Raw genomic sequence first — 10,460 nt, 5'->3', positions numbered from 1 at the left:
GGTGCTGGCTTACTTCATCGCTTCCAGGGGCTAAGGACAACGGGTTTGGGGGATCGATACCGCCCTTACGCAATCCACTTCTTTCCTCGTCCCTCGTTACCTCAAGTGCATGCGAGAGTTTGCGGTTTGAGTGGGGTTAGAGGCATTGTCTGACCGGTTGAGGTTTGGCAGATTCAGGAACAAGTCTCCACATGCAATCCCGAAGGCCTGATGATTCACCTCTCTCATTGAAGGTTACGCAGAGGTGGACTTGGGTTTTGCTGTGATATTGTCTTCACGGCGAGCTAGTGTTTTCCTCCTGCTGTGTGTCCTTACGGGAGTGTGTTTGGGAGGGTTCCTGGCCGATCTGGTATACTCTTGTTACTTTCTCCCCCTCTGGGCATGATGCTGCTGGTTGGCCGGCGGCTGGGTACGGCAAAAGGGAAGATGCTTGGGTAGGAGGGAGGCGAGGTATGCATAGATGGGTATTTTTTTTTACAACAGAGACGGTTCAAGGGCAACAAAAAGAGTGTAGAAACAAAAGTCCGCTACTCACCGCTCCCACAACAGACAAAAATAAAGAGTGTTGTTCTGCTCATCCTCTTGTTTCATATACAGACAGACATACACGTAGAAAGACTAAGATAGATAGACAGACAGGGACACACGAAAACATATGACAGAGAGATAGATAGATACAGACAGACACAGTTAAATACAAAGGGACACAAATACAAAGATACAAAGTTGATTAGTGGATAGGGTCATCGTTGTCTTTTTCATATTCTAACAGACATAGAGACAGAAAGAGAAAGACAGACATACAGACAGGTAGAGACACATACGAAGATGATCAGTTGTGGCCATCACTGTCGTTTCTTCATATTCAGACAGACACGAAGACAGACAAACAGACAGACATGCAGGAACACATACAAACAAACATAAACAGGCAGGTAGATTCAGACACAAATAGAGATAGACAGAAATTAAAGAGAAAGACAGACAGGCTAACACAAACGCCCACATACGCCCCCCCCCCCCCACACACACTAACGCACAATCACCTTTTACTTTCATTCATTATTTTCCTCGTAATAGAAAGTCGACGGCCATGGTTGTGTGCATATCAACGTGTTACTGAATGGTAGCGTTTAAACAGTCCGGCTTGAACCGCTTGAACACACTCCCCAACTCTCCCGTCATTGTACGTACTACCAGGTGGAATATTATTTAACCACTTCTCTCCACGTGTTCTAGAGGGGAGGATCAAGACACCTCTCCACTCCACCCGAAATTAACTGCTCTTTTGACCTCTCGATTTTTTTTTGTTTTGTCTGAGTGGTTTATTTTTTGTTGTTTTTGTGTTTTTACCGTTTAGCTACATTATTATTTTTTTTTTACAGCAAAGTTATCAGTTCAAGGACACCCGAAAAATGAAAACAAAGACACTTCTCCACTAAACACGAAATTGACTGCTTTACTGACCTCTCGATTTTATTTTGTTTTGTCAGAGCAGTTTATTTTTTGTTGATGTTTTTGTGTTTTTACCGTTTAGCTCCCACTTTCTTTTTTTTTTTTTACAGCAAAGTTATCAGTTCAAGGACCCTCGAAAAATGAAGGAAATGAAGCCCGCTAGTCACCGCGCCTAGAAAAAAGTAGTACAGACGAGTTGCCAGAAGAGAAGTCAGTTTCGGGAGGAGAGGTGTCTTGCCTTCTCCTCTCTCTTACGTCCATGCTCTCCTTCTCCTCCCCTTCATATCCTCTCCTTCCTTTCTCTTCTCCTCATGTCCATATCATCAAGTTTTACAGCATTTCTTTTGGCCTAAAATGAATAAAGAAATACCCCTTACTGTTAAAAAGATAAACAAGCCCATCTTTGTTTACTTATCGCGTTGTAAATATATTTCAGGAGGAGAGGTGTCTTGCCTTCTCCTCCTCTCCTCTCTCTTACGCCCATACTCTCCTCCTTCTCCTCCCTTTCATAATCCTCTCCTTAATTCCTCTTCTCCTCATGTCCATATCATAAAGTTTTAGAGCATTTCTTTTGGCCTAAAATGAAGAAAGAAATACCCCTTACTGTTAGAAAAGATAAACAAGCCCATCTTTGTTTACTTATCGCATTGTAAATAAAGCAAAGTACTTCATTAAGGAGTCAGGTGGCAACACTCTCCCTGACCATTTTCTTCATATTAATTAGTAAACGCCTCAGTAAGGGATGTCACCCACCTGTACTGACTCACCTGCCCATGTTTGTGTAGGGATAAACACAACAGAGGGGCACTGGTTAGGTTGTACAGGAAATGGTTATAGGAGTTGCTTGGGGTAGGTAGATAGGTACTCTTTCATTGTTTCTTCTCGTCTTATAAAACATAGATGTGTAAATAACTACCTTTCCACAATGATTAGGGGTTCCGGTAGCTTTATTAGAGGGAATTAAAGGGAAATGACAAAAGGCAAACAAGAGCAGTGAACTTGAAGGCGAAAGGGAAAAAAAATAACGAACATATCTAAAGTATTAAGTCATTAAGCGCTGAAAAAATGCTTGAGAACTATTGGTAACAAGTTTTTAGTTACTGTTTATCCTTCTAATATCCAAATCCACGCTCAAGGAATAGGTAACTTAATCCTTGGTGTAAAACGTTAGAAGTGGTTGAGCAATACCGCGGAAGGTAAGCAAATGGTGAAAAATAACGTATATATCCAAGTATTAACCCGTCCGCGGCGATTGGTACGGGTTCGGCTTTCATTGGTAGCCTGGTTACTTATACTCCCAGGTTTTTCTCTGCCTCTGTGGTGGATAGTGGAGTGTTTCCCGTGTGATATCGGTATGCTGGATATCCTCTCCCAAGGTCCAGGACTTTACATTTTTCCTCATTGAATTGTAGCAGCCACTTTTTGTTCCATTCCTGTAGTTTGGTGATGTCTTCTTGTGGGAAATCCGCGGTCAAGGGGTTAAACTATTACGAGCTGAAAGAAAGCTTGAAAACTATCAGTAAGAGGTGCTGAGCTATTGTTTGTCCTTCTAATATCCAAATCCATGCTCTAGCTAATTTAAACCTCGGTGTAAAGCAGTATGAAGTGGTTGAACGATATCGCAAGGGACAAAAAGTGGCTCGGCCGGTGCGTGCAGGACAAGTTAACTAGACAGACTCAGCGGGCCGGTATTCCCTCACTTTGCCCCGCTGGCGAAGGTGGTTGAGCGAGTTTCCATAATCTCAGATGATTTTGGTTCACATAACTATTTCCAAAGGCCAAAACAGAGATAAAATCCATCCCCAATACCATTTTTTAGGTTCATGGTACAGAAGAAGGGCCAGGCTACCATCAGGGCCATTAAGCTGCCCATATAAATGCTTAAACTGCCTACGAAAGCCTTGTCAAATATGCGTGCTTGTTGGCCGCCGATGTGTTCAAGCGTGCTGCCCCGGGTTTCCAAGATGAACTTAGCGAGGCCACGACCGACGCCACGCCACGACCTTACTTATTCCTTGCTGTGGTCATGTGCAGAATAAAAAGTATGCCACTGGTTTTTCCTTTCACTGTCTGTAAGTAGGAAAACATGACTTGAATAAAAAAATAAAAAAAACGCAAGCGGGAAGTTCCCCTCGCGTGCCTGTAACTAGGAAAACAATGCAAGTCAAATAGAAACAAACATGAGAAACGTAACAAAACTAAGTAATAAAAGAAAAGAAAGGCGTGGGAAAAAGTTTTATGTATCCGAACTGATATATTTTGATTACTCAGGTCATAAACGAGGAAGTATTTACTGGCAAAGCGGTTTCTGACTTTACGCTTCGGTGATATCAATTCGAAGTTACGTAGAAGAGAGAATAATTGTAAAGAAGTTAGTGTACGTATTTTAATGGCCGCAAATGAATGGAATATATACCACACACACACACACGGAAAAATAACTTCTACAATACGTTTAGAGCAAAAAGATAAGACAATTCTCAAACACAAGGCAACGCGTGGTACCGGAACTAGACTTCTCCACAAACAGGTCAACGCTACAACATACTAACACACTAAGCCACTTCATCTCTCCCCTTAGACTACACGGACCTTTTCCTACTGGATGACCCTTTGCTATCGTCCCTCGTAACCAGCGTGACACTCTCCCCACTCGTGTGTAGCGTCATGTCAAGATCGAAAGGAACATAGGACGAGTCACTCTCTCCCTCCTCATCAAGGGACGCGGACAGGAGGCTGATCCACCACGCCACACTAGTCGGCTGTGACCACCTCCTTTTCTTAGTCCAGTTTCCGTGTACCAGCTGCGGCCGCTCCGAGCTCACGTACCATACCTTCTTTGGCCGCCACTCCCCCGCCGCCTCGCCTTGCACGAACAGCACCATGTACCCGTCCTTGCCCGGGCTCAGCGGCGGGGAGGGGAAGGTGAGGGTCGAGGGGGCGGCTGTGGTGTCCTCGGTCTCTTGGTCTTCCGTCTCGGTCACGCTCTTGGACCGGCTGCGTTTCGGCATTCTAGGTTCGGATGAAGTTGGCTTACTGAGCTGTGCCGCGAAACGAAAAGAAAAGCAAAAATATGCTCAGGGAAGTAACGTTAGTACTCAGGGAAGGGAGTAACATTGCCACTATAAAACACTTGGCTGCGTCATAAAGGGCTGGGGTAGACCTCTAGGCCCCACCAGGAAAGTCTACTGGCACCATAGCACCATAGGCGGAACGTAAAAGAAAAAACAAAACAAAAAACAAGAACAAATAAATTTAAGTGCACCTTAAGAAAATGGGGGAACAGGACGCAGGAAAATAGAAATAAGGCGAAACATGGACAGTAAACAAACAAATAAAATAACACAAGCGAAATTAGCCACATTTCTTTAACGAACGAACTGAAGGAAAGACAACTTAAAAAAAATATAAAAAACCTGGCTACTAGAAATACAACTGTAAAATGAACGCGCAAAATGGCAACTTCATCATTCCCTTCAGATTAGGCCGACCTTTTCTTACAGGAGGACGCTTAGCTACCGTCACTCGTAACCAGTCGTGTGTAGCGTCGTATCTAAATCAGAAGGCACAGACGAATCACTGTCTTCTTCTTGACCATGGGACGCGGACGTGAGGCTGATCCACCACGCCACACTAGTCGGCTGTGACCACCTCCTCTTCTTAGTCCAGTTCCCGTGTACCAGCTGCGGCCGCTCCGAGCTCACGTACCATATCTTCCTGGGCCTCCACTCCCCCGCCGTCTCGCCTTGCACGAACAGCACTATGTACCCGTCCTTGCCCGGGCTCAGCGGCGGGTCGAGGGAGCGGACGCGGTCTCCTGGGTCTCCTGGTCTTCCGTCTCGGTCACGCTCTCGGATCGAATGCGTTTCGGCATTCTGAGTTTGGACAAAGTAGACCAACCGAACTGTAGCTACCGCAGAACGAAATGAAAAACGAGAATATGCCGAGGGAAGTAACGTAAAGGCTCGGGGAAGAGATCAACGCAGCCAACCCGAAGTAGAACCTGATCGATCTTCCAGTCTCAGCACTTCTCCAGTTTGCAAGAGTTTCCGTTGGGCCTAACATAGATACATACGCAGGAAAATCTACCCCCATAAGACTTTACAGAACAATAATAGAATCCAGGCAACAGGCAGTAAAGAATCGATCCCCATGTGTCATAAGAGGAGGAAGAAGGAGAAAGAGAGGGAGAGAATAGAGGAAGAACAAAACTAAAATGCAAGAAATTACAGGTTGTCTTAAAAATCAATGTAAATCTTCGCTGGTGTACGAATCTCGCTCGCTGACCCAAACTTGAGACTGTCCCTCATCTCATAATCATCATCAACATTCCAATTTCACACCAGTCAGAGCAGGTACAACAGTCGACTTCACACCACCGTTGCCAGATTATCGTACTCAGAGCCTCGTATTTACCGGTTTCTGGGCTATAGCTATCGCCAAAAAACACCAATAATTAACCATTTTAACAATAACTATATATGAAGGCAGCTATTGGGGTCGAGGAGGCAGTTTTTGGGTCGTAAATCGGCAAACATAAGAGGCAGAGTACGACAATCTGGCAATGTTGGGTATCTGGCGCTCCTTCTGCGGTACTCGGCTCAGGCCACAACACCCGGGGCGCCACGTGAAGGTATACACTCGCAAATACTGAGGCTTTTTACTCCCATTTATACTTTCTGTTGCATTATCTTCAAGCGCCACAAGAGGTTCAAAGGCCCAGGCTGAGTGAACCAAGGAATGCGGCGGCCGTGTCTTACCTTCCATGCCTACCTGTCGTTAGCGCCGCGCCGTTCCTCGCGTGTCACCTGAGTTACCTGTTAGTGTCCCGCTCTCTCGTGACGCGTCGCCGTGTGTCCTGAGCGCCGCGCCGACCGTCCTAACATCTGTATGGGAAGGGTGAAGGGACTGCAGTAACGAGCACGCGAAAGGAAGGGCAACTTAAGAAAATGGGGGAATAAGACGCAGGAAAACTAAAAACAAAGAACAAATAGAAGAAAAAAAATAAGGAATACTACATAGGAAGCTAACAATAAAGAACAAAGAAAAGAAAGGAATTAACAGAAGCAACATATAACCACAAGAGTAGCAGAACCAGCAGAGCGTAGAAAGTCAGTCGCAAAAAAGCACTAGAATCCGTAGCAAGGCGATCCAAACACTTCGTCTGATACTGGAAGACGAGGCGAAGGGGGAAGTCACGGATCATAGAGGACACAAACACTCATCTTTAACGCCTTTATTTCACTAGACTTAGGAGGTAAATAACAACGCCACAATGTCCTTTAAGGGAGGGTGACTTGAGTGACTCGGGAGATCGATGGGACACGCCAGTAAACATCTGCATTCTTTAAAACTACTTGCTCGTAACCTTTATAACTTTGTCCGGACTTAGAGATAAAAACAACTGTGTAGCATCTTTGGGGAGAGAGAGGAAGAGGGAGGGAGGTGAAGGAGTGGTGGGGGAGGATGAGAGGGAGGGAGAGGGTGAACAACTGTGTAGCATCTTTGGGGAGAGAGAGGAAGAGGGAGGGAGGTGAAGGAGGAGTGGTGGGGAGGATGAGAGGGAGGGAGAGGGTGAACAGCTGTGTAGCATCTTTGGGGAGAGAGGAAGAGGGAGGGAGGTGGAGGAGAAGGGGTGGGGTAGGAGGAGAGGGAGGGAAAGGGTGAAGTGGAATCAGATAGGGCAATAAACGTCTTCAGTCCTCAAATAACAAGATCGAACCCTTTATATTTTCAGACTTGAGGGAAACAGAGAAGGGAGAGAGGGGACGCGGGGGAGGGGGTCGAGTGGAATCAGATAGGGCAATAAACATCTTCAATTCTAAACTAACATGATTGGAACCCTTATTTCCTCATACTTAAGCGGAACCGAAGGGAGTGGAAGGTAGGGGGAAGGGTGAGGAGGAGGGGGAGGGTGTCAAGTGGAATCAGATAGGGCAAAAAACATCTTCAATTCTAAACTAACATGATTGGAACCTTTATTTCTTTATACTTAAGCGGAACTGAGAGGATTGGAAGGGAAGGGGAAGGGTGAGGAGGGGGAGGGTGTCAAGTGGAATCATATAGGGCAAGAAACATCTTCAATTCTAAACTAACCAGATGACATCCTTTATTTCTCGAAGGGTAACTGAGGGGAGGGTGAAGGGGTTAAAGAGGATCAAGGAGGCCAGGAAAGGTGTGTGATTCTTAACTAATGTGATCAGAACCTTTCTTGACTCTATAAACGGATCTGAGGGGAAGTCTAGGGTCAGGTGGATCGGGCAGGCCAATAAACATATGTGATTCTGAACTAACAAGATCGAAACCTATATTTTTTGAGACTTAAGGGAAACTGAGGGGTTTAGGGGTGAGGAGGTTAAGGGGAATCGAAGTCTTTATTTCTCTAGCCTTAAGGGAACTGAGGATGGCAGGGTTGAGGGTAAGGAGGATAAAAAAAGACAGTAAAGGTGTGTGATTCTGAGCTAACAAGATCAAAACCTATATTTGTTGAGACTTAAGGGAAACTGAGGGGGGTGGGGGTGAGGAGGTTAAGGGGAATCGAAGCCTTTATTTATCTAGCCTTAAGGGAACTGAGGGAAGAGGTTGAGGAGGTTAAGGAGGATCAGGGAGGCCAAAAACATATGTGATTCTGAGCTAACAAGATCGAAGCCTATATTTATTGAGACTTAAGGGAAACTGAGGGGGGTGGGGGTGAGGAGGTTAAGGGGAATCGAAGCCTTTATTTATCTAGCCTTAAGGGAACTGAGGGAGGAGGTTGAGGAGGTTAAGGAGGATCAGGGAGGCCAAAAACATATGTGATTCTGAGCTAACAAGATCGAAGCCTTTATATCTCCAGGCTTTCGGGATCAAAACATCGCTGCATAACTCTACACTGTCACGATTACAACCTGTCTTCTTTACACGATTATAACCTGCTTTCTCTACACTGGAGCGCGGGAGGAGGTCACTAAAGGCACTGTAGCGGCGGAACGGAGCTTGTCACTGTCCTTCCGGCACCCCTTGAGCGGCAGCGCGGTGGAGGGGCGTCGTGCTGCGGTGCGTGGGAACCTTACCTTAAGAACACGATTTCGGCTGACTGGATACTAGCACGGTGCTCTCTCTCTCTCTCTCTCTCTCTCTCTCTCTCTGGTGGTGGGATATTTCTAGAGCAGTTGTGGACGAAACTAAAAGAAAACGGAGTAAAAAATGGTAATAAACTCATCAATATTTTAAAAGGGAAGTTCCAATCCATGCTACACTCTCTCTCTCTCTCTCTCTCTCTCTCTCTCTCTCTCTCTCTCAGGAAAGAATCGGGCACGCAAACGCGGTCACTGTTGCCGGGTAGTTTCTGCTCTTCCTCGAGACTAACATTTCCGGCGCAGCTTTTGTTTTGGCCGCGTCCAGGAATATTGTTTTCCGGTCCCGCACAGCTGTCGCGACGCGGGATCTGATTCTGCAAACACGGGTGCATACCATTGACAGGAGGATTGTCGGGCAGCGAGCGAACGATGACACACGTAGAAATAAAAGAAAAACACATATACTGACGGCGAACGTGTATGTGTTGAGTATGTGTTTGTGTATGTTGTTTGTTTCTGTGTGTGTTTGTGTGTGTGTGTGTGTGTGTTTGTGTGTGTGTGTGTGTGTGTGTTTCTAGGCTTTGTTTTCCCACTATTTCTCACTTTGGAATGGCATGAATATTGTTTGTTTTTCTCTCACTGTCATTTCACTATCAACTCTTCTTCACTCACTGTCTTTTCCATCCATTAATCCATCACTTTCCTTTCCTCTCCTTCCATCTTCTCTTCACTATCTTGTTTTTTTCTCCATTCATTTATCATCATCTTTCACTATTTCTTTTTCCTCTGCTTCATCATCATCATCATCATCCATTTTTTTCATTTCTCTTTTCTTTTGTTATTGTCTTCATCACCATCCTTTAATTCTTACTCATCACCTTTTTCTTATCAACATCATCCCTTCACCATCACTCGTTCATCACCACCTCCTCGGCCCTTATCACCACACTCTTATCCACCACCTTTTCCGTATCATCACCACTCGTTCATCACCGCCATTTCCCCTCCTTCACCACCCCCTCCCCCTTCATCACCACATACCAACTTCCTGACCCGGCCGCTCACCACCACATACAGCGAAGACGGATGTTTGGACCCTTCGGAATTTGTACGCAGGGAGACAGCATATCACTCCTGACGCAGGCGCAGCAGAAGGCTCAAGTGTTAGTAGGTAGTATGATAGTTCTCCCTTCTCTTCCCTTCGTCCGAGCGCATTGGAGCGAACGCAGTAATGGCAGTCGAGTACCTTCTGACGCAGGCGCAGGAGAAGGTGAGTTAGTATGATAGCCATCACTTTTTATCTTCTCTCCGTCCGGGCCCTCAGAGTGAACGCAGTAATGGCAGTCGAGTACCTCCTGGCGTAGGCGCAGCAGAAGGCGTCTTGGTACGAAATCCCTCACTTCTTCTTGTCTTCCTTCCGTCCGGGTCCCTCAAAGTGAGCGTAGTGAAGGCAGACGCAGCAGAATACCAGCAGAAGGAGAAGGACAGGCAGCAGGAGAGCTTTGGGTGACCTAAGTTCGGGGCGGCGTCACGTGAACCAGCAGGAGCGACGCCCCGCCAGGTGGTCAGGGTGGATGTGGTCCTCGTAAGGCTGAGTGGACCGTAGCTCGTCCCGGACCTGTGGAAGGGACAGCTGGAGGGGCGGCGGGTGTCTCTTATGGCCGTATTCTTAAACATTTCTGCGCTCAAGTACACATATTTGACAAGGCTTTCCTAGGATATGTGGGTATTTCCAGGGGTACTTTTATGACCCTGGTGGTAGTTTGACCCTTATTCTGTACCATGAACCTAAAAAAGGACTTATCAGAACCAGACTGATTTTCCTTTTGGCCTCTAGAAATTGTTGATGTGAGAGCCGGAAGCTTCTGAAAATACCGACCTAATTAGTCTCTTAGGTCCATATTCTAAAACCAATCGGACTCCCATTACGACCCTTTTCCAAGCCCA

General features: G+C 46.1%; 1 protein-coding gene across 1 annotated transcript in view; it reads right to left on the bottom strand.

The window, feature by feature from the left end:
- Nucleotides 1-8,740: 8,740 nt before the first annotated feature.
- LOC126998156 (dipeptidase 1-like) overlaps nt 8,741-10,460 on the bottom strand; it is a 63,485-nt gene continuing 61,765 nt past the window's right edge. Inside the window, exon 12 of the mRNA XM_050859591.1 lies at nt 8,741-10,131. Coding sequence (XP_050715548.1) covers nt 10,042-10,131 — 90 coding nt within the window. The 3' untranslated portion in view covers nt 8,741-10,041. The remainder of the gene's footprint in view (nt 10,132-10,460) is intronic.

Source organism: Eriocheir sinensis, chromosome 13 (assembly GCF_024679095.1).
Source record: "Eriocheir sinensis breed Jianghai 21 chromosome 13, ASM2467909v1, whole genome shotgun sequence".
NCBI classification, from domain to species: domain Eukaryota; kingdom Metazoa; phylum Arthropoda; class Malacostraca; order Decapoda; family Varunidae; genus Eriocheir; species Eriocheir sinensis.
Note: the sequence above shows the minus strand (reverse complement) of the source record. Positions and strands in the feature narration are given on the sequence as shown.